Source organism: Ixodes scapularis, unplaced genomic scaffold, assembly GCF_016920785.2.
Source record: "Ixodes scapularis isolate PalLabHiFi unplaced genomic scaffold, ASM1692078v2 PGA_scaffold1__304_contigs__length_218370807, whole genome shotgun sequence".
Taxonomy (NCBI): Eukaryota; Metazoa; Arthropoda; class Arachnida; order Ixodida; family Ixodidae; genus Ixodes; species Ixodes scapularis.
Genome location: NW_024609846.1, coordinates 149,753,762 through 149,778,628, shown reverse-complemented (window position 1 = coordinate 149,778,628; position 24,867 = coordinate 149,753,762). Strand labels below are relative to the sequence as shown.

Below are 24,867 nucleotides of genomic sequence, written 5' to 3'. Positions count from 1 at the left end.
TTGAAATGCTGCCTCAGGTGTCGTGACGAATCCTTTTCACGCGTGCACGTAAAGAATATCGCGTTGAACATCTGCTTGGCTTTCTACAACGTTCTACACGTTCTACAAGGACTTTGTAGCCACAATTGGTAGGTCGAATGTACGGCAGACAGCAAAATATCTACCTTTTAAAAATGGCGAATCGACTGTGGCGCACCCTGGATTTTTGTTTTCTTCAACCCCGGTACCAACGCCTTGAAACCATAGAGCTTGAAACCCAAATTGCAATACAAAAAAAATTACTCGTCGCGAAAAACACGAAGTATAACACAGTGTAAAATGTAATTAGTCGAACTAAATTACTATTAAGTAAATACATTTCTCGGCTTTTCTTTTTGTGCGCTTTTATCGGTCAAGCACAAAAAGGTTTTAATCTGAAAAGATACCAGCCAATCCAATCCGTTGAGCAGTCCATTGTGTGTTTACCGTTCTCTGTCAGCTGTAACTTAACGCAACGCAATATGACTGAACGCATCGACGCCGAGTTTGTGCTCGTCTATTTCGAAGAGGAGAACAAGTACGATGTTGTCGGCGACGTCTACATAGAAGAGCTGTGCGATTCGGCAGCGCCCTTAGCCGTAGGAGCCATAGTCCACGTGCTGTGGCAGGACAGGGGTGCCTTCCCTGCTGTAGTAATGGGCCTTTCCGGTAAGAACCCAGCTTCATAGTTCTTAAATGTAAAACGTTTATTGAGCAAATGGTGCAACTGGCAGTTGCGTTAAGGTAGGGTCACTGTGCAGTTACGGGGGGTTTTCGTAGATCGTTTTTACCTTCCCGCAGCGTCCTCCCCGACCCGCTACGATAACCGGAACTAGTCTACAGCCAAGGCCATCGGCTCGCATGAGCAGTAGCGGATTCTTCGTTGCGGAGGGCTTAGCGGAGGGGGAAACACGGTCTACGAAAACTCCATACTAGTGAGTTTTAGTATTGCGTATACGAGCAAACGCAAGCGCTGTGCGTTAGCATTGCGTTCTCCACGCTGCGCATGCGCGAAATCGCCATGCGCCAATCCAAGGGCGCAGTTTAGGCTCCGCGCTCGCGCAAGTGTGGAACACGCAACGCAAACGCACAGCGCTTGCGTTTGCTCGTATATGCAACACTAAAACCCACTATTATCATATCTGAGGGGAGAAAGGGCGGGCGGTGTTTTAGCAAATCGCTTTTACGCTCAAATAATGATACTCTATGCTATGCCGACCACCTTTTTGCATGTATTGTATTGTTATGTGAGTTGAGGGAAAAAAGAAATATCTTGGTATGTTTCTACCTGGCGTCACTCTCACATTCTCTCGATAAGGATTACAAGAAGGAAGTGTCTAGAGTTCCGTTCAGACGGAACGGTAGTCGCCACTGAAGTTCATTCCATTCTGAACGAACTTTAGTAAACCGTGTAAAGTTACGACCAGGCAGAACTATAAACTTATATAAACTGAGAGACGGGGGCACCGTCGCAGCAAAGCGGCGTGTACGGGTAGGCAAGGGGAATTAACATTTTTGAAATGAGCCGTCGCATACTTTTGTCGCGAAGTGGTGTGGATGGGTGTTTAGGTTAGCACGTGCCCTAGTTATACATGCGTGTTTAATCGACACTCATTAAGCCCTAGAAAGATCACTTCGGAGTCGGGACATTAGCAGTTTAGATGGAACTCTAGTTGCGACTATCGTTCCATCTGGACGGAAGGCTAGCCACAACCTTACAAGAAGAGTAAATCTATACGCACTGCATCGTGCACCTTGACCGGAAATGGCTATACACACTACGCAAAGAGCTCTCTCCATTTGGGTCACACTTTTTGGACGGCGCATGTATCACTATGGAGCGTGTTAAGCCAGCCCTCCACTGCGGCGACAGTGTGCGGCTGCTCAGTACAAAACTATTAACCCACATGTCCCCCCCGTACACGCCACTTTGCGGCGTCCAGCCGGCAACCCAGGCCCTGCTGTCCCCGATTGCACCTTCGTTCAGCGAAGGTGCAATCGGCGAAGTTCAGCGAAGTTTCGTAGACAACATTAGTTGTTTTTTTTTCCCCAGTGTTAATTGTAAAAAAGAAATGCCATAAATATCGCCAAATGCTCAACAAAAACAAATGTTCTTAAAAAAAAAAGAAAAACAAGAGGAGCTTGTATTAGGTATTGAACTCGATCGAACCGGAGACTGCTGCCTAGGAAGCAGACTCCTTACCACTAAGCTACGCCACCGCCTCGGAAGCTGGTTGTAACCATTCGTTTTACATGAGTTTCACGTAGTGCGTTAGCCAATTCCGGTCAAGGTGCACGACATAGTGCGTATGGCTTTACTCTTACAACAATCCTCTCGACCTTTGCGCCGGAGACTAGTGTGAGTTAGAGCACTATATAGCTCTTACGGTGCAGAGTAGCGCAATCCTTTGATCCGCGTGTTTCGCCGTTTCATGGCCGACAGAGCAGCTCTGCGCGAGTCACGTGGTACTCAGGGTTCCAGGAGGCGGCCCGCTCTATGGGAGAATACATGGAGATCTACTCAACACGGGTTATTAAAAAATAAACGCCAAGTTCACACTTTTCGAAACTAGTCTGTCGTGAAGTTGGTAAAGCAATAAACATTTTATCAAATTTTTAATAATATTGGATGCGTTTGAAAATTTTGCAAAGGCAATTTTCAAAGCAATGGCGTTTGAAGCAGACAATTGTTTTACGCAGCGGAGATGGACTTTATGGATTGGCCGGAGCGGGTCACATGAACGGTGTGACGTCGCCGCTTCGTCTGCTGCATGATGCTGCTCAGGCAATTTTTTTAAAATAATATTAAGTTATTTCATGGCGCACAACTTAGCGCAAATTATTGTAAACTATTCCCTTATGTCAAAAACTATTGTCGTTCCATAGATCCCTAAAATAATCAGGAAGCAGCGATTTTCTCACGTTCCCCATGCATTTCTGACCAAAGTTGGAACCTCCGGGCGTTCTAGATTGCGGTACTCTGCTCCGAAGGAGCTATATAGTGATCTAGTGTAAGTTTCCCTGAAAATATGTCATGGTTGTGAAGCAGAGAACTTTCTTTTTTAATTTCAGCTGACAAGGACAAGCTCCTGAGGAAAATGGAGAGATTAATAAAAAGAAAAAACAAGGCTCTTGTCGGTGCAGCTCATGGAAAGACGGGCGTAAGCTATACAATTAGTTTCATTATCTGATATATTCCCTGGAGGACATATTTGAGCTTACTTTTCAGTCCGTGCTAGCAGGCTTCTACTGATCTTCTGCGAATAACAAGAACCTCAGTGGTGTGGAATGCACGTTTTTGAAGTGTTGTGGAAGCTTGATGCATATGCCCGCAAAGTGGCTGTGCTATCGGTCGCAAAAGTTCACGGGCTGCGGAAAGAAACTAAAAAATTTATTTGTGGCACTGCCTTGCAATTACTTATGGGTGTAAGCGGTTCTTCATCCCTCAAAGAATCATCTACACTCAAGCAACATGCCCAGAATTTAAGGCACTGCATTAAATACATTTTTTAACATCTTCCCGTGGTCCATAAACTTTTGCAGCTGTACATTCGTGTAAGATATGGAAAAGGCCAAGCGACCGCACAGCCTAAAGGATCCTAGTGCTATCTAATAGAAGAAGGCTGATCTATGGCGAGGCTATTGAGTGTACAAGCAGCATTCGACAGGCTATTGATTTTTGTCGTCACTACCACATGTCTGCCAGCTATTGCAGGGTCGACGCTGTTCATTGCATATTTTAGATAAAGCTTGCAGCTTTCCACTACAAACTGTAAGCGCGAGTACTCCTCTAGTTGTGCGTGGAGATAAGCTAGGCCAATCATAAACAACAAGCAGTTTTACTTGTGCATTGTGAAATGCTCTATTTTGTTCGTCCTATAAACTATTTAAAAATTCTAAATGTTTTAAAGGTATTTCTGCTTTGTTTGCGAACAAGCTAAGCGTCAGTGCCAAAGCCAGCATTGAGTGGGGAACAATTTCATGACCCTAGCGGGCAGTGGCGAAAGAAAACTGAGTAGCCAGTGCTCTTGTCGGGAAGTTTTAGTTTAGGGCTGTTGTCACCGTTGCATTGCTGTACTCCATTTACCCCTAAACTGAGAGGGCCGTGGAAGCTATCTGCTGGGTAGACCAGTCAACTCTTTGTACTGTGTCACATGATCATGCTCTTTGCTCATGCTGATATGAAGAGAGGGGAATCAGGTGATAAAAGGCAGGCATGTGACCGGTCCACCAATCACGGTCTGCACCACCTTGTCAGCTTAATGGTGAGCAGAGTACAGTGAAAGCGCGTGCAGTACCTTTTGAAACATGGCTCAAGTGTTCACGTGTGAACACATTTTAAGAATGCTTTTGTGAGATATTACGCTGAATATACCAAAGATGCTAAACACGCATATTTTTATTTTGACTTTTCTGTTTTAGAACACATCTGCATTGCAGAAGAAAAGAGATGAGGAACTGCTCTCGGAAATCGGCGACGAGGCTGAGCTTCGGAAAGAAAATCTCCGTCTAAACCAAGTTATCGACCACCTCAAGGAGAAATTGAGGGAAAAGGAGGAGTCCTTCGACAAGCTTCTAGGCAACTTTCTCTCAAAATTTCTCAGAGAATATGAGCATTTTGCTGGCTTGGCTTTGGCTGGGTCTGATTTGCTGAGGTTAGAACATAGTGTAAGAAATACATTGAAAGGAAAAATTCAAAAATAGGTGTAGTTGAGGACCGCTTGGATGTCATTATAGATGTGTTAAATTCCTCTTAGTCACGGGACCCTTGAAACCCCTGGTTCAGGAAGGCTGCGATGTTTGAAAGGCCAGTAACATAGCTTGCCTCCACATTTGCTAGATTCCCAGCGGCACTACAGCACAGCCAGCGAAACTCTGACTTTGCCATTGTTTCCTTGTTTCCCTCCCGTGTTTTGAGCTGTTGGAATCTTTTATCGATGATTCCGACCTTGCCGAAGGTGATCTTTGCAGGAGATCTTTTTGAGCCTGTTAGAACTCAAAGCCTTCGCATTTGACACTGCCCAGGTGTCACTCTTGACGTACACGTGCATGCCTTCCCTCTCGTAAGAACGTGCAGGAGCCAGTGACTTCTTCTTTTGTGCTGTCTCGCATCTTGCCGCACAACATTTTGTGTGGGTGCCACTCATGAGAGTGAGCATGGCTACATTAGCCTCAATTGGCCTGACCAGAAGTATCAGGCCAGTTGCATTATTGTATCGTAATTTAGCTTTCTGGTTGGTGGATGTCTGCCGCAGTCATGGCACTAGCCATATTCAAGCCTAGGTAAGAAGGAAAAAAAAAAAAAGGAGGGAAATAAGTGTACGCATTTGGGCTAGTTGGTGGGTATGCACTTCGGCTAGTTTCATTCCGAGGGTTTTACCCGCGGAATGAAATAAAAACAGGGAGCTATGTACCTGTGCTCTACTGAATGGCATGAAAACCTTCGATCAGACCATTTCCAAAATTTGAAGCTCCTTCTTGTGAAAAGGTGCCACGCTGTGTTTTGCGGGAGCCAGTTGGCCATTGAGTTTTGTGTCGATTAAACAACCTTGGCTGATGACATCATGTCGTGACTGGTAACACTGCTTGTGTTCTCGATCAGGTGTCTTCCCACAAATGTTCACTATTTTAAGCATTGCCGAGCGATACGAGAAGACGGGGGCACCTTTTTGCTGGTTCCCGATGTGCCAGATGTTGTGCATGCGCAGGCATTGTAAGATGATGGTTTACTAGCTTGCCTCACAATGGGTTTACTACGGTTGATCGAATGCCATTTCATTGAAACACGTTTTAGAGAAAAGGCACGTTTTATCGAAGCACGGTTTAGAGAAAGCAGAGCCTCAGTTCAGACACGCTGTTTATCGAAATGGGAACGCTTTTTAACAAAAAAGGCTTTTCTACTTCTCGCGTGTATCTCTGGTGCGCGTGTTAACCCATGCCCCCCCCCCCCCCCCCCCCCGCTGCGCTCCCGCCGTTTTGCGGCAGCAGTCTGCGACAGCTCATAACAAATATGTTAACTTGCCTGATTTACCTGCACACGCCGCTTTGCGGCGGCCGAATTCGCTAAAAGGAGGCTCATTGCCATTTTCTCTAAACTGGGTTCTCTATAAAGGCATTTGATAAACCGGGGTCGGTAAGACGGCATTCGCTAAAACGAGCTTCTTTAAACTGCATGCCTTAAAATTGCCTTAGCTCAATTTTAAGAAACCGTGTCTAGTACTGGTTCACCATCATTGAAGATTAGATACTTTGATCTCAGAAAGTGTTCTGTTTGCCAGAAGTTTGCTTCTTGTCACTCCATGTCACACACACAAAAAAAAAGCTGTGCAATCACTGTACACTGTATATTGTAGCCGTTCATTGCGGCTGCAAGAACCTTTTTATGCTGACCACAGGTTTCTGCTTTTTATCAGAACTCGACAGCTGCCTGAAGTCTGCACGAAAACTACAGCGTCATTTAAAAATTCCACGATGCACGTGTGGGGGCCGTCTTGTGGCGGAGGAAGCACCTGTGACTGGGCTGCCAGCTCATTCCAATGGACAAAGGCCCACAGGAGGGGAGCTTTTGCCTACCCTGAATGTGCAGGCACCTCCTTCAAGGGACCCTGGCAATGAAGGGGCCATGAGCACACAGCTCAAGCACCAATGGAGTGACACTGATGTGAGTAATAAGAGAATCAGATATGCCTTTCTTAACATGGAATATGTTATATCAAATTTTAGCCTTTCATTACAAAATCCTCTAAATTCCTCGCAAAATTTAAGGGAGCTGTGTCGCAATTTCCAGATTGGTCAATCTGGAAAAACCGAATGCTAACACAGGGGTGTAACGGCTGCACTATTTGGGCCATTTTGCGCCAGATGCATTTGTTTGCGCCATACTGCACCATTTCGCGGAAACTGAACCACAGCCAATAAATACCCGGCGCCATTATGCACGAAATCGCACAACGTGCGCCCAAACAAAATTGTATTTTGTCTTGGTTTCGGTTTCTATCGACTCGATTGGCAACAATGAGCGCATTTAGCTTGGTCGGCCTTGCAATCCTTTGTTCTGTTTATTCTCCTTGTGTATCCTGACTCGGAAGCGCGCGAAAAAAACTCGGGGATCGGATTCGAAGCGCTACACCTGCGACTGGATTGTTATTCTTCAACCATCAGCGATTAAGCTTGTCGGCCAAGGTGAGGTCGAGTCGTTAAGCGTCGGATTGCCTGAGGCTCTGCAGCCCAGGATCCGGACGTCAGCCAGTTGAAAACAAATAAGCAAAAGATTCTTTTTAGTACTTCATCGTTAGAAGTTGGAATTGCATTCCCGCAAGATAAATCGTGATTTGATAGAACTGAAACGCGGTCCGATCCGAAACCTTGCCGGCTAGCAGCTGTCACACGAGTGATAGATCTGCTCTGCATACTTTAACCTTGCTCCTGCTTATCGCTTTGAATACGATAACTCCGTTAATCGTAGTCTGCTGCTTCGATATTGAGTTGCACAATAGGATAAACTCAAAATTTGTTGCCCTGTTCATCCACGCAACTGCACGTCCGTTGCTTACACACATCAAGAAGTTCGCACATATAATTACTATGTCGAGCATGTGTGGGTTGTGTGATAAGCAGTGTTGATTTACATTTTGAGCAGCTGGAAGCCACTCAGAAAATATCAAGGACACTATCTTCAGAAACATATGATACTTGCTTTTTGGTTAGCATTAAGGCTCACAAAGTTTCAAGTTTTCACATCTGTTACACTGTTATCCCATCTACCTATGTTCCTAACCACTCATGTTCATCTGTGCTCCTAAGCACAATTGAAATTGCTCCTGTGCTTGTCTAACACACAAGCTCAAGTGCAATAAAAACTGATCTGAGCTGCTCCTAGCCTGCTCCAGAACATAGTTTTAGCTGCTCCCAACCTGCTCCAAAACAGCGGTTTCAGCTGCTCCCGTGGCTGCTCCCAAATACATTTCATGAGTTCCACCCCTGTAACAGCAAAAGCGCTGCGTGACACAGGCCATGGCTGGTACTTGTAGCAAGCGTCCGATGGTGCCACATGGGGAAACAAAAAAAGAAACTATGACTATCATTGTTTGTCAACATGCCCTGTTTGTTTGTTTATCTGTACCACTGTGTTAGCGCAAAATTTTCTAGCGGCGGATAATGGAGTAACTCGAGCCGTCCTGAGTTCCTCCGGCAGGTGTCACGTGATTACACTGCACCTGCAGCCAACCCAGCCGACATTGCTTGCAGCCCTTGCAGCGGCTACCGAAGTAACTCGAGCCAACCCGCATTACTCCAACAGGTCATGTCACGCCGGACGCAGTCGCGCGTGTACGTTTTGAAGCGCCTGGCTACGAAACGCCCATTCCAATGTCAGGTAGAGCAAGTTGTGGTACACAGCCTTAGGATCCCGTGTGACTCCCAAGTTTTGCGGGCAGCGAAAATGAAGAAAGTCGATAGAACCTACAGATCTAGAATCAGCTACGCTGACAGCGCCTCCGAGTCAAAGTGTTTAGAATCACGGTCTTGCAATCATGATGCTGTCTTTCACCTTCAAAATTGTCGACAGGGAGCTTTGTAAGATGCCATACCTCTTAGCAACTGTCATTTTCTTCTCCTCGTTCCTCACTTTGGTGATTATTTTGACTTTGATGTCAAGCAACAAAACTTTCATTTTATGCGGTGCGTCATTCATTGTTAAAAAAAAGCAGAGATCGAGTCAAGAAAAGATTTTTGTTGTCGCAAACATAGTAGACAACATAGACAACTAATTGTACATCATCTGCAAAGTCGCGGAGTTGCTTTGTTCTTAGTGTAATATGGCGGGTAATTTTTCTTTATGCAAGCTGTCGTCATCATCAGCAGTATTGTTTTTTTTTTTTCAATTTTTAAACCAATAAAGGCTTTACGTTTTTATGTTCGGTTTTGGGCAATCAAACTTCTGTCAAATTCTTCTTTTCTCGCGGAGGCTGCCAAAATGTCCATAGGCGACGCATGAATTCTTTGTTAAATCGAATTCGTGGTGCAGATCTACTTCTCTAAATCGAGAGAAAAAATACATGGTGTGACGTTCCAAGCCCCGGCGAGGCCGTGCTCCATCTAGGGCGCACTTATGGGGATGGTTTGCAACACCATAGCTCGGCAGAGGCCCTCTCGAAGACCCGGAAACAAGGCTTCCAAACATCAGCTGAAGTAACCAACATCAATGGGTCTTCATTTTCCTCTTTCTCCAACATCAGGAGAAGCTGCTGCTGCGGTGACATGAACCTCCGGCCCAATGAGAGTGGCTGTTGGACATTATCTTCATCGAAGCCAGGTGATGTGACGGTGACGGAACACCTTCACATCACCGCGGCTATGAAAGGGGGACCCGCGGACATGCGCGACCGAGACGGAATGGGACCTACTATCGAATGCAACCATCGTCTGATGTCCCATTAAAACATAGTCATCCATATAGGAGGTATTTACGGGACCCCATATTTGTGGGTGCTGTTTAGAGCGCATGCTCGGAACGAGCTCACATTAATAGCCTGCTAAGACCGGCAACCTTGATGGTGTTAAATACACGCTCCAAAAGGACTACGGAAGCCCGCCGTCAACACGCGCTCAGTAGCAGCGCACACGGATATGGCCGCCAGTGAATACTCCCTATAGCGCAAACCCAGTCTCCGACCTGTCCATTCCCCAGCCCTCTACAACTGGTGGCACCGCTGCAACCAGATGAGGTCCAACAACCACTCTCATTGGCCCGGAGGTTTATGCCGCCGCAGCAGCAGCTTCTCTTGATGTTGGAGACAAAAGAAGATGAAGACATGTTGATGTTGGTTACTTCAGCTCATGTTCGAAAGTCTTGGTTCTGGGTCTTCGAGAGGGTCTTTGCCGAGCGATATGGTGTTGCAGACCATCCCTGTAAGTGCGCCCTAGATGGAGCATGGCTTCACGGGGTTTGCAACGTAACAATGGTCTTCAATAGAAAGGACGATAAGAAAATGAAAAATTTCATTTTGCAAATTTTGTTAAGTTGGGGTTCGTTAGATAGAGGTTCACCTGCACCAAGTTTAGCCAAGTCACACTTAGCTTCCCCATCCCCAGACTTGCATTATTGGATGACGGGATTCCTAGGGATGAGTTTGCCCATCGGATTTTGTAGTGCTGGGAGATTGACGCATAATGCTCACTGGATTTTACTTTATCTTAAAAGATTTATCAGAGCTGTTGAGACATCTGACTGAATTCCAATATTTTTCACACTAATTGCCTTTAATTATATGCTGTAGGTCATCGAACTTGTGCCTGGTTCAGGCATTTATGTGCCAAAGGACACAACCTCAAGGCTCCAGCAGTCGAAAAGTGCGACAGCCACCGCCCGCACCCTTCTTTTGGACGTCTTCACTCTTCAAGCTCTCCTAACCTGCTCGTTGAAAGGCCGCCAGGCAAAGGGTTCTGGGAAGCCCGCCGAGCAACGACCCCCTCTCCTTTGGGCTGGCGTGAGCTGCATCTTAGGTAATTATATCCCACCTACGGGCTTCAGATGCGTGTTTTACTTTCAGGAGATTTCAATAAAAATAAGCTAAATTGTGCTGGCAGCAGTAGGCTAGCTTGTGAACTTAAGGGGGGACACTACCCAAAAAAGTAAATTTTTGAACCAATTGTCTGATTTAAAGTATATTTACAGGGCTTGTTTCTGTTGATGTCGAGAACATTTCTGCCAATTTTTGTTAACCTGGGTGAAGTACAAAAAAAATTGCGAACGTTCGAAGACGAAAGTGGGCGTTTCTGCGTAGGAAAACTATCGTTTTGAAATTACTTATAAATTTGTAGTTTTCATGTGTTACATTGCATTAGGACAGTTCAGGGCAGATAACTATGGAGCTATATTTCTATGTTATACCATCTTTCATGACAAAAAAGCCACATAAACACAAATACAGTTTTCTAGATTTCCATCCTTTGTCCAAAGTTTAGTTCTTGAGCATGAAAAATGACAAAAATAAAAAATAGAAGCTCATAGTTATCTTCCCCTTAAAATTTCACCCCAGAAAAACTCATAAAAATGAATCAAAGTTGCATAATAACAAAACAATAGTTCTCCTAAAGTGAAATTTATGCCAAAAAGTGGAATGGAGAAAATTGCGTTCAAAGTGCTCCAGCCCCATGCCTTTTCTTTAGCATCGGAGGACCGAAAATAATTTATAAAAAATTAACTATGCAGTGTAAACTGATGAAACTTTCTGGGAATGCTCTCTAAATGTTGGTGGATGTAAATATGACATTTTTCAAAATCAGCTTTTTTTTGCAGAAATTGTTTTTTCTGGGTAGTGTCCCCCCTTAAAGGGGCCCTCCGCAGCGTTCTGCGATGGTCTATTTATGGCGGTAACTCGATCTACAGGCCCTAAGAATCCTAAAAACCATAAAATTACGGTCATGCGCGGCGGATTTCCCTATTAAAATTGCTATCAAAGTCCCCAGCACGCCCCTCTTTCTGAGATGACCCCGGAAAACGGGAGGGGCATCTCTTTACGCGTCAGCCAATAGCAAACGAAGGATCCTGGCGTCACTGCGCGTCACCAACGCGGCCGACCGCTGACCCGCGGAGAAATCTCTCGAACACACGCGGACCGTCGTCAAGGGGCCCGGACTTTGTGCTCAGCAGTCGTCGCTCGTCGCGTACCGCACCGTCGCGCTGCTACTGCAATACGCAGTCGCATTCCACAGATGACAAGGAAAAGTTTGACTCGTTGACGTGAAAGGATCGCAAAGCTGGCTTCGGAGTCGGGATCCACGGGAAGAAGGAACACGTGTCCCGCCAACGCACGCCTGCAGACGCCCCGGGAAGCAGACGAGCCGACGCGCCGACATCACCCCCTAGCAACAAGCTTGCGGGGAGAAAACATAGTTCGCTGGTTTTGGAGCGACAACTGCAGACTATGTTTCCCGCACCACAATCAGTTTACGTTTTTCTCAAACTCTAATTTACAACAAGCTTAAAAAGTGTTACAACAGTAACGTTCGCATTCACCGCGAGGTGCAGCATTTCCATTGATCAAGTTTTAGCGATGGGTGGAGACCATCCTCGACGAAGCTAGTGATGCTCTGATTTGATCCTTGTTCATACCATGGCCTGTTTCCGTCCGTGGTTGTTGGCGAAGGCCCGCTTCAGTTCATCTTTGTGCGCATATCATGACGTCAAAAAGGACTTGTGATTCTCGAACCAGTGTTTCGCGATACCTTCAAGTGCGAAGTACAGGTTGTACAGTCGTTGATTCACCAGCCACCCATTGTGGCGGGACACACGGTCATACTGCTTGATCCAATCTTCCATGTCCTCGTACACTTCCCCATGAAATGAGGCAGGTCTCCAAGGTGCGACAAGTAAACTAGGGAGGAAACTGTTCCGGTCTGCTGTACCTCAGATGTCACTGTTGGCTTCCAGTTCCTTAGAGAGAAGCCTTCCTTTTGGGCTTGGGACGTCAAGGGCGTCAATGTCGGCATGAGAGCAGGTCAAGCGCTGGCGAAAGACTGACTTTGTGCGGGCATGCGCAACCTAGCTGTTTTGTGGCGTCGCAAACCTCTCGAATATTCGGACTCAAACGTTCGAGCTTAAAACACTCTTACTCCAAGATGATGATAAGGTTCATGAATTTTCCAAAACACTGAAACTAAAGAACTAATCAAGTCATACCCGGTGCTAGGAATCGAACCAGGGACGGAGCACCGCGTGCATTGCCTGCTTGGCCATGCACGCGGCAATACTGTAACTCAGAATAGCATTGTGTTTACCTGCAGAATATTTTACTCTGCAGGCAAACTTGTGACTGTAAACATTATTAGTCCTATGCCTGAGACAACATATGTACTGTTTATGTCTGCTCATGCAAGTGACATAAAAGCTCAGCAAAGCAGCATTTTTTCCACCTGATTTACAGTGGTGCATCAAATATATTTGTAATTATCAAAAATCAGAAATAATCTAAATGTCAATGCAATTAAAAAAAATAACATTAATTGTTCTGAAAAGCTTTATTTGTGATTGCGAGTTTCATTAATGCATGTAGTTCAAAAGCCATATTTAATGCATTATTATTGATTCTCTGCAGAGTACGTCAAGACAAAGGACGGCTGTCTGGACACAAAGGCCGTAATGCAGTCGCTTGGCACGAAGCTGAGTGAGCTCCGGAGCGAGCACAGCAAGAAGCGGGAGTAGTCTAGGTGGTCCACCACAATAAAAGATATCAAGTGCTGATTTCAGGCTTCGTGTGCTTCTTTTGATATGCCAGAACAGATCTGGAATTTCCAGATCTGGCTAAGTATATCAGACTGTATCTGGCAGATATACCATATCAGTTTATATCTGGCAGATACACCATATCAGTTTATATGTGGCCAATTTTTGATATGGCCATATCTGAAATCTTCAGATCTGGCCAGATATAAATTTTTTGTAAGGGCGCTCTCTGTTAGCGGATCTCAAATGAGGATCCCCAAAAGCACTTGTGGGGTGCGGGAAGTCCTCGGTAAACAACCACGTAAAGCTATGAGTTATTTTTTATGTAAAGATAAAACATCACATTTTTGTGATGCTTCTTTTGTAATTGATAATATTACACGTATTTCACACAAGCGATTAGTATTTTGGAACATGAATCAAATTTGTGTCAGCATATTTTGAAAACTTTGTGTCAGTATTTTTTTTTATTTAGGAATTAACCTGGCAAAAGTGACCAAGCGTATGAACCATACTCTAAAATATTCTAGATGCTTCCTATCATCAGTCTCTTCTCCGAGCACGTTGGTGTGAACCAGTGAAGCCTGGCGAGGGGGCCACAAGGGGTTCTCAAAACATCAACGATTAAGAACGGCTTTTCTTTGTGTACGTTTTAGCATAATGCACGCAGGATAACCGCTGAGGGTTGTTGTATATATTTTAATTTTATCTACAGCTTGCTGTTTCTAGTTATCGACTAATCATAGAGCATGACAACGATTTGAACAAACCGACAGTATCCAATTGCCATTGGAATTGCTTTTCATTTACATTTCTAAAGCTACGCTGCTGAGAGGTTGTGTATGAGAAAAATATGAAGTGCAACTGCTCTAAAACCTAACAGCGCATTTTGGGCTATTCGGTCGTTAAATTTCATACGCGGCACTGATTTTACAAATTATTCAACAAAAGCCACAGCAACAGCTGCGAGTAGCTTTTAATATTTTGATCATCCATTATAAATAACTAGGTACGCGTTGCATGCTCGAGAATCGTCCACTAAAAAATACAACGCCATTGTAATACAATATACTTTGACAAGAACAGAGTCTGTGCCAGGGGGGCACGTCGCATAGCTTTACAGCCCCGGAACATACTCAAACAAACAGAATCATAATAAAAGTTCTGATAGCTGCGAACCAAGCATCAACCTTTGAGCAAGATGAAACCCAGCTATGAGTAAACCGGGTACTTTTGGTTTGAGTGACTGCAGTCTCGTGCATCTAAAGTATTCTCTTCCATAAATAGGTCTCCACTTGTTTGCTGATTTCTTTTATTGTAATCGTTCGGCACATTGAAACTTAGGAGACAATTTAATGCTTTTTATGAACTAATGTTCTGCGCCACCGAGTTGCACGTTGTTTGCACTTGCACCTAAATAGCTGCACTAATTGCCTTTTTTTGGCTAAATTGTATTTAACAGAAATTACTAGAAGTGCTAAGTTTGTTTTTTTTTTTGCTTACTACAATGGGCGTAACATATTGGTTCAGAGTATATTTTTGTTGCAAATACCGGTAAATTACACTCTTTACATATGTCCACCTTCTCAACAGACTCGCCCTGCAACTGAGAGCCCTCGCGTCACCTTTGTGGTAGCCTCTCCTAACCCTGCTGGAACCAGGTTTCAGGTGTATGACACACCCACACACCTGGACAGCGACTTTCAGCTCATAGGTACCGGCAAAAAGGCATCCCTTAAGTGGTCTTCTTATTCCATCCAACAGGAGATAACAACTGAAGTCCTGGTTATGCCATACCCATGCACCGCCAAACATCCGACTGGCGTGCCAAAAAGACGGCCGAACCTGATCCGACGCCGGCCGATCATGGCCTTAGCTGAGTGCACATGACGCACTAATTGACCGGCGTATGATCAAGTTCAGCCGTCTTTCAGACATGTCGTACAACCACTCAGACGTTCGGTTGCACATGGGTATGGTTTTAAAGGCCCCAATAGATATAACCTGTAAGATACCATAAGAAAAAAAAACAAAAAACGAGGACGTCATTTCGTGGTTACTGATAAGCTTGAAGCAGCTCTCTAGTCGTGGGAGTGAGGCAGTCCCAGAACGTGGTTGCAGCGGGCCTTAGAGAGGCTTCCAGACAGGCGGTGCAAGGACATTTGGCTACAGGTGGAGGCAGTAGAGAAGATGGACATATGGACTGATTCATAAGTGGCCGGTATCTGGAGCAAAAAAGTTATTTCTAAATTATTATTGTGTGCAGGGGCTTCAGAGCTGACATAGTACTGGTCCATGTGTTGTACCCAATTCACCTTTCTCTTTTACATGCGCAGAGAATGGAGCGCCTGGTAAAGCCGAGCTCCGCCGTGCGGGCTGCGTAGGAAAGGTTCTGTCAAGGATATATGAGCATCTTCCTGCACACTCTAAGTTGGGCACAGTAGTGTTTCCGTCTCACTCAGATTATAAATTCCCTGCCGATATACCTTACAGGATTCAGAAATGCGATTATATGCTCGGCAGGGCCTTATCTGTTCTTCTTCTTCATTATTGGGAACAAACTGAAGTTGGAGGCTTATATATTCAGTGACATTATGGGACACGGGGGAGAGTGAGGTCGAAGGCTGGAGCACAATGTGCAGTCAATGTTTGGGGGGACGTCCTTGCTTCTCAAGCATGGGACATCGTACCTGAAAAACATGCTGCTTTTATGTTGTGTTGAAAGCAGGATGTTGTAAGAGCTGGTATGGAGAGCTTGAAAAGGCCTAAATGTTGCATCTTGTATGGCTTGTTTTATAGGTGCGTGGCAATTTTATAGCGATCACATTATGTAATGGAACCGCAAATCACTAAAGAATAAATTTTGGGGGAACTGTAATTGTGACAAAACCGTTAAGTTAAAAAAAAATACTAAAATATAAGGAAAAAGAATAAAAACGGCACTGGAAATAACAATGACGGCGAAGCACTTATATTTATTTTATTTTTGGATCTGATATCGATGCCAGTCATGCTATTGTTGCCTCCCATTGTCACGAATAAATCTACATTTTGGATTCACACCTGTTCCGTATTTTACAGTAATTCCCAAGTAGCACGACACACCGGGTAGGGGATGGGGCGGTATTGGCCTGCCGGGATAGCGATACCGGCCAGTACCGGAAACGCCCCAAGGGGCGACATCGGCCGGGCCCAATGCCGGAATCCGGCCGGTACCGGGACCTTATTGGGAAACCGGGATGCCGGGGATACGGGATGTTCCCAGCGAGCTCCCGACACAGATCCCCGGCATGGAACCGGTGGTACGGTAGGAAACCATCAGTGTGCCAGCGTGATTCCGGGTCAGAGCCAGTCCAATTGCGGATTAGTCCCAGCGTAAAAACAGATCAGTGCCAGCGTGCTTATAGCGCTTATAGCAGCGTGTTTATAGGTGTTGACCGTTTTTAACATGTTTTTCGGACTTGAACTGAAAAAAGCCGGTTTAGTATTTGTGCAATTTTAAGAAACAATTCTGTGTGAACAATTGACTTTCTCCATGTATACAGTATACTCATGGCAATTACTGTATACTCGTTGAGACGACATGTCCCATTCATCTGTCGCCCAGATGCATATTGTGGGTAGTACAAGAAGGGAACATACAAAATGTTTTTTACCGTGACATTCTTTATTGTGACTCGTGCATCCATAGCAGCTAGCTCCTCAGCCAGAGTGTCCCTCATCGTCAAAGGCGGTTGGAACCACCAGTGGAGTGTCTGTCTTTTTAACTCTATTGCCCTTGCCCGCCTCCCTGCCCGTCAGCCACTTCTGCACCGCGTCCACGCTGCACGAGTGCGACTCTGTATGGCACCTGTAAAGAGAATTGTCAGATCACACAGATTAGTTGAGAGATAGGGGAAGCCAATATCTTGCATATCAGCTACACACAAGGTGCTGTTCAAACACTGCAGTTTGCGAGTGTTTCCTTTGTGTAAATATGGGTCCCTCACTTAGCCTGCAATTCAAAGGTGACAGAAAGAGAGCACCACAGAGGTGGAGATTGTGGGTTTGGCTACCACGCTAAGGTGCAGATTCTACGGAGGCATATGGCTATTTCACGCAACATCCTATTAATCTGAAATGGGGGGCGAGACGGGGTGGGGTGCAGAGATGAGTGGCTAAAAAAGAGCAAAACTTCCCCAACTGACACTCTACAGACCAAGGCCTCTAAATGGTCGTCATTAGATTTTCAACCTGGAAACTAACAGGATAACAAAACAAGACCAACAAAAACCTTTTTTCACGGTTCCTTCAAAACGCTGCTTTTCAGTATGAAGGTTCCGAGAATGCTAACACCGGAGATATTCATAATAAAGAATGCAAGTCAAATTAAAAAAAAAAAAAAAAAAAAAAAAAAAAAAAAAACGACAGGAACTGACGATTTAAATTTTGCATATTGCAAGACTTAACGGGAAACTGAAGCTGTTCTGTATTTGAGGAAGAACACCAAAATCGTCTTGATATGGCCTCCATTATCACGAATATCAAGTTTATTTTTTCAATCTGGTGCATGGAGAAGCAGAAATTAATTTCTAAAGTACAGCGTGACGTCATGCTGGGAGTTTTCGGAAAATTGAATTTGTAAAAAGGTCAGAAATAAATTTGTAAAATTTATTTCTGACCTTTTTCTTGAATTTGAAAAAAGGTCAGAAACAGACGCCACGACTGGCGTCAGTGTGGAAAAATACAACTAGCAAGCTTGCAATTGCACGCGCCGCCCACACGAGCGACACATGCTTGGCGCCCCAAAGATCCTAGTACGATGTCACGGCTGCTCTGAGGTTTTTCGTGTTTTCTCGCGTCTAGTTACACCTTCGGGGAAAACGAAAGCGATATTCAGATTCACAGGACAAAAATACGCCAGAAGTCACCTATAACTAGTTTTTTTTTGTCCAGAAGTGTTTCAGTTTCCCTTTAATTGTCAACATATTTCAAAGATTGTGCTTGTCTATTGAGCTCCAATAGAGACACCATCAATTTAATAGCTAGTAAAGAATATGCATTACCGATGACCACCTTACACATCATGGCGTCCTTGAACCTTGACTTTCCTTGGTAGCCCAGAAGGGCCGGAGAACTGCTCCTGGACTTGCTTTGAGAACAGGCGTCCCACCATCTCTCGCACCACGTTCTGCAGGTTCTTGCTGTCTCCTAGAGACACGAGCTGCACCTCCTAGAAAGACAAAATGTGTTCTCAATATGTCAATAAAGTTATTTATATGCAGATACAATGGTATGAACATGTCTCAAGTAAGAGAATGTGAATGCCCAGGTAAATGCAGCAAGCCACACTATACATGCATCAAAATTTTACAATATTTACTAGAGAGAGAATAAAAAATATTAGAATATATGGCAACTCTACTTGTCTTAGACGAAACCAGAAAGATTAAAATATTTCCCTCCATACTCTGCTAAATCTCAATAGTCAGTCAAATTCGTTGCAACGTTCAAATTGTGCAAACGTTTTGATGGATCCTCTTTGCCCATCAGCATCCACTCAGTAATTTTAATAATGTATGTGGTTCTCAAAACAGTGCATTCAAGACCCTGCGCATCTTGACTTTGTTAAAGCTTAGTCTAGCTGCCGGTTAGTCACCCTGCAAATTTATCACCTATTTTACGACTTTACGAAGACTGGAATTGAAAAAGGCATAAAAAGGCAGGAGTTGACCAAAACCGTCATCATAGTTGCAAAAAATGGCAACAGCAGCACAGTATGAGTAGTTACCTTTCCATATTTTTGTTTAGTGCTGACTCAGTGGTGGCCCTGTAGGCCAATGAACCAACTTACTCAGTTCAAGCTCGCCTCGTGTAATAATCGCTTGTGCGACTACCGTATGCTATGCCTGGAGACACAGCTACGCATGCACTCACACCCCCTGAATAAAGTAGCGGATGCAATGACAGTTACTCTTTCACCTTGGAAAATTTGATTTCCTCTCATAGGGTGACCTTCGGTTAGGACTGGTTAACATCTCATTTTGGAAATGCACTACTAATGTAAAGTAAAGATGGAATTAAGATTTATCTGGCAACCCCTTACAAATTTGTTTGGGCATACGCATATGGTGGGCACGCTCAAAAGCGATTTTAGACCAGGCTAAAAGTTATTTTCAAGCATGTACCTTTACTTCTGTAGCAGATGCCGAAAGCGCAAATGAATTTATCGCCCTAAATATTTAGATCTCTTGACTATTCGCAACTCCAGCGCGCCGCTCGCCCTCCCGCGGACGAACGGAGAACCAGAGGAGCGGGGACGGCAGCGGCGGCGGCGGCGCGAGTATGGTGGCTGGGATTGTCGGCCTTGATGCGTGAAGCCGTTTTAACGAAAAAAGTTAACGCGTTAAATAAGGAATTCTTGTGCTCCGCCTTCCAACAGCCTTGCACGAAGGACCGGGATGTCTAATCTCATTAGGGACTTTTCGTACCTGTATCGCATACGCCGCGGATTTCTGGTCTTGTGCATGGCCGCTAGCTCGATTTGTACTCAACGTGACGAAAAACGCTCCCACTAATAATGAAGAACTCTATAGTACGGTCTACGGAAAGTATATTGTTTGCCATAAGTAGGAGAAAACTCGTCGCGTAACGGTATGTCGAGCAATACAAATCGGTAATGGGTTCGCGTTTTAAGGCCGTTACAAGGAACATGACCATTTATTCCGAGCACTTTAAAAAGACAGAATACCCGTACTTTCTTTCAGGTGATTACAAAGCAAATAAAGAAAGGCTCGAAGCATTTTAAGCGGGTCTGTGTTAGCCAGCCGTTCGTGACGAGAGCTTAGAACGTGCAGCTTTGGCCAGAGGGACCGCAATGTTGCAAATAACACGGTACAAAAAATGCACGGTATATTAAAATATTTATTTTTGATAGAGAAATAAATAAAACCCCTAAACACGCCGATTATGTTAATAGGCAGTTTTTGCAGAGCGTACGACACCCCTAAACTTCGGTTGGACGTACAGCGCACTGACGTTCAACCAGTGCTACCAACTTTTACAACCGGCTTGTTAGCCGAGTTGTGCAACTTTTAAAAATAACCCAAGTAAGTGTGAATTACTGTAAAAAAATAAATAACAATAATCGGGGTTTTCTTGGCCCTACTGCAAAACCTGGTTTTTTGGGGGGTTTTTTTTTCGGTACTCTTTGATGCGTACTTTAGCTGTTTAATATCTTATAATGCGCCGTCATCAAGCCTCTCGTAAAAGTTGGGGCCGTCAGTTTGACGTCAGTGGGCTGCACGGCGAAGTGAAGTTTTGGAGTGTCGTATATGTGCCAAGGGGTGTAAGGACTACAACATTTTTTTTAGAGATAAGCACGGCAACGCTCCTGGCGCGCACTAAAAATTATGATTCAAAGGCACAGCGCGAGCTTGCGGCTGTAATGCTACACCGCACGGTAGCCTGCGGTAACAAACTTTCTATCAATAACCATAGAGCAGTTTGATTACGTGTTGCAATACACTAACACTGAGACGGCAAGCAGCGAGTTGTGAGCCTGTGACGCGAAGACACCAATACTGTGAAAACGCTGCTCTTCCGAAGCTTGACGGTCACCATTCGCGGCTCCTTTTTAGAGCACTAATGGCTAGGCAAATCGCAAACATGATATCTTCATCGCCCTCAAAAATATTCTGCCACAAACAGTAACGTGGCCGGTGCCTAAAACTCACTCGCTTACCCCAAAGCTTCGCAATTTGAGGTTTCTACAACTTTTCAATAACAGCGTGCTCGTGTTCCTAACGCGCATCAGCATCTACGTCACCTGTTATATGATCCCTTCCTAACCGCTTCGCATTTGTAGACCAATAAATAATTTTTAGCGCGCTGAACAGCGTCAGGGCGAGCAGGCGCACGGGGTATCCTGGAGAATCTATCCCCGTCTCTTCAGCCATCTTGGAACTACCGCCCCGCCACCTATAGGGCGTTGGAGTTGCGAATAGCCTCAAGTGAGAACAGAAACAAAACCAAAAGAAGCCCACAATAGACTACAGCATCTCGATCCTTCTGTCAAGCAAGCATTAAACACAAGAAGCACGCAGGCAGGTTTGTGCGTGCTCCACACACATACTCACGGCGAGAGTTGTTGCAGGTGCGGAATTTAACTTCTAAGGATAAAATGGGCAGAAGTGTCGTAGCAAATCAGCATGATTTATGATTATTTGCAGGCCGACATATTGTAAGCACCCAAAGGCAAATGTGTTGGGCGATTTTACTTCCCCCGTTGTGAAATGTTTTACTTAAAAATATTTCAAGAAGCGGCAGTTGAAAAAGACTTAAAATGCCGTTCAATGAGGATGCACATGAAGGCCTCTTGTCTACACGACCTTCGGGTGGAAAGAACTGTTCAAAAATGTAAAGATGCACAAATATTTAATTTTTGGTGGCCACCGTCCATCATTTCTCCCTTCAGTAGCCTCTATGAAACGCAGTTTAACAATTGCAAAAACTTTACACAGGCTACTAAAGCTGACTTGCAAAACGTGCAACTGGCGTTGCGTCACCTTGACACAATTCTATCGCAGGGTTCAGTTTAAGGGTACCCCTTACAATAAATAGCCTTCCGATGTGCATTGGCTGTGCATGCACTCTGCTGTTATAAATAACAGAAGGCCCGTAATGAAGGGACAGCAACTTACTCATTTTTAATTTGCCACTGACTGTGTTTAAAACATAGTTTGGGTGGGCATCCATTTGAAATATTACGGTAAAAGGCTTCAGTCCACATTCCAACCCCATTTGCATAAATCTTCAGATAACCCCAGTTAAACCACAAAGTAAGAATCGCAGCCTTATATACCCGTCAATATTGTGAAAAAGAGGACATATAAATACCGGCAGTATCCTGTTGGTGAAGTTCTTCAGCTGCGCTTCTGCAGCACTAAGCTGTTCCATGTTGCGGAGAGGCATCAGGAACAGCTCGGGTGGTTCAGGCCTGGCCAGTTCCTGGGGCGTCATTTGTTACCCAGGCCTCGCCTGCTCTCCCTGGTGCTTGAAAGACACCACGTGCCCGAGCACCTGCCCAACAGACTTGCAGTTCCCTGTTCTGCTGCTGTAGGTGCCCATTCTGGATGTGCAGGTCTATCACGGCCTAAGCAGCTGAGCGTCGAAGGCTGCAAGATAACCAAGGCATAAGAAAGCATTATCCATTTTGCTGATCAACATTATGCACTGATGATGCGAAGAAACTTTTTCAGAAACTTGGGTTTCGGGAAGTTTCAGAAGAACGCTTTAACCTTCAGGTGTTTCGGATGGTTTGGGTATCTTTGGAACGGTTGCCAGACACAGTGAGTGTTTCAAATTTTTGTAAAAATTTAAGAGACATTATAATTTGTATGCAATATTCATAAATGTAATAAAAAAATGTGTTAATCAAATAAACTTTCTGAAAAGGAGACACGGCCCCAATTTTCAGAACGTCACAGTTTTGGCTTGTATGGTCAAAATGAATGCTCCCACAAAGTTTTATGATGTTTTTTGACAATCAAAGGAAATAAAAATACTGATTCGTCGGCGACGCACGCGAGACGCGCTGCGCTTGGCTGCGATAAGCACCAGTTTAAAAATCTGATATATAGGTCCGTGCCTATTAGGCCTAGCTTGGTGCCTGTACCCTTGTTGGAACTGCCATTTTCTGGGCTTTCAGGACGGCCTTTTTTTTAAACTATCAACCGTCTAAGAATGGGAGAGAATCCCGTTAAGAACACTTGCCCTGGTATAGAAAACGAAATTGGCTGGAAGCGGCTGCTCTGTGGTCACATGATACATCGCACCTAGGCATATGACGCTTTAGAATGAATTGGCATTTCCAAGTAAAGCACAGGTCATCAATTGCGCCCCTTGTTAAATAGCAGAAGTTCCCAATGCAACTTTTTTTTCTGTCGTTTCACTTGCAGCATACAGCGTGTAACAGATGATCCACCTTTCGTCCGTTCTGGTAGCAGACGACGCAACGGCGTCTTGTTTCCCGCAGCAAATGACACTCTAGGGCAGACAAGCCCTCCCTCTTTACTCACGTTAGCAGGCGACGTGTCTGTTAAAGAAAGGTCAGCTCCCTCAGTACAAGCCTGCCGAGATCTTAATCTCACAAAACACCAAAATCGGGCCATTAGTACAACATTTCAAGATATAAACAGAAGCTGCACAGCACGGCGCCGAAGCGAACTTGCTGCACCTAAAAACAAGCCTCTACGCTGTCCGTCGAACCTCTCCAGAGTAGGACAGCACCATGGCCGTTCTTGGCAGCATGCAATGCTTTCCCACAGCATTACGAGAAAGTTTTGTGACCAGTAGCGTATTGAAGGACTCGGTCACTACTGTAATTGTGCATGTGTCACTACGAAGATTATGGAGCTAACTAAATTGAGCAACTGCACGCAAGCTAATCTGGTCAAGTATGCTAACAGAGGGCAGATCAAAAACGTGTGCCAGCAAATTATCAGGACTTTAGGTGAAAAGGAACAGTACATACTCACGTCGAACCACAACAGAGGGACGGGCGCCACCGTTATTTTGTCATTCTCTTCGATGAACAGTACTCCTCCTCACTAGAATAAAAGGCGTGGTCAGACATGATGTTCATTCAAGTTACTTCACACTGTCAGGTCTTCGCAACCTTTAGCATATATTATAATAACTCCATGGCTATATCCCCATGCACGGCCACAATGAAACACGACGGCGTTGCATTCCGGTAACGCCAAGTAATAAAAGTAGCAGTAAAAGAGGAAAACGGTGCTCATTTCGCGTAAAGGTCTGTTTACACCATGCTTTGTAGCTTTTTACTTGCAACGGTTTCGTGATACCGAGGTTTCGTGCAAATAGCTTATTTACATCCAGTTTTTCAAGCAATGGCAATGGCGTTTCGACTATACTCCGTTCATCTTTAAGCTGAGACTAGAAGCTCCGCCTTCAACGCAAGCTTTCTGCCCTTGCTAACACAAGTGCGATCATGCAGGCACGCAAAACCAAAGCACTGCAGAAGCCAGCAAGCTCGGACTGAAGGCGGAGATTGTAGTCTCAGCTTAGGGGCGAACGAAGTATACATTCCTTGCATAAGACGACACGCTAGGTAAGGGCGGGGCCCTGTGCCATGCCGGTGGTGGACTTCACAACGCGCAATTGTGCTTACCAAGGCGTAGGATGCCGCCAACTGCCTGGACATGCCGTAGAATACCGTGCATCCGACCATTCCACATTAAGCGCCCATTACCAAATTTGTGAGATCTGAGGAAATACGCACAGTACATTTATATGTAAAATTGACGACCGAACAAGCACCCATCCCCCATTTTTTTGCGATTATTTCCAAAGTTTGAGTGCGCGCTTGCCCGGTATTTAACGGTACACCATATTTTCATAGATGGAACCTAGTTTTGTTTGATGTGAACTCTGAAAAACGAGCCGAGCTTACGATGATGACGGTTAGCCAGTACGTGCGGAATTTTTCAGCATTGGTGCGATTGCGCTACGAGCAGAAAGTTTCGATATACCGCTAAGTTATAATGCAAAAATAATGTGTCGAAAAAAAAAAAAAAGAAGTTGTATTGCGTGCCGCAAAATTTGACGAGCGGCTCTAGGAG

The 24,867-nt window shown here is 44.8% G+C and overlaps 1 protein-coding gene across 1 annotated transcript; it reads left to right on the top strand.

Moving 5' to 3' along the window:
* Positions 1-659: 659 nt before the first annotated feature.
* On the top strand, positions 660-13,254 carry LOC115317633. The gene is made up of 6 exons (XM_040219990.3): positions 660-687; positions 3,091-3,179; positions 4,441-4,597; positions 6,432-6,679; positions 10,296-10,521; positions 13,116-13,254. Exons 1-6 carry the CDS (start codon positions 675-677, stop codon positions 13,220-13,222), a joined length of 840 nt encoding a protein of 279 aa, XP_040075924.1. The 5' UTR covers positions 660-674; the 3' UTR covers positions 13,223-13,254.
* The last annotated feature ends 11,613 nt before the right edge of the window (positions 13,255-24,867 follow it).

Excerpts from the sequence above, each read along its gene's own strand:
- LOC115317633 (XM_040219990.3), top strand. Across the intron at positions 6,680-10,295 it reads ACCAATGGAGTGACACTGAT|GTCATCGAACTTGTGCCTGG; the intron begins GTGAGTAATAAG and ends TATATGCTGTAG. Across the intron at positions 10,522-13,115 it reads TGGCGTGAGCTGCATCTTAG|AGTACGTCAAGACAAAGGAC; the intron begins GTAATTATATCC and ends GATTCTCTGCAG.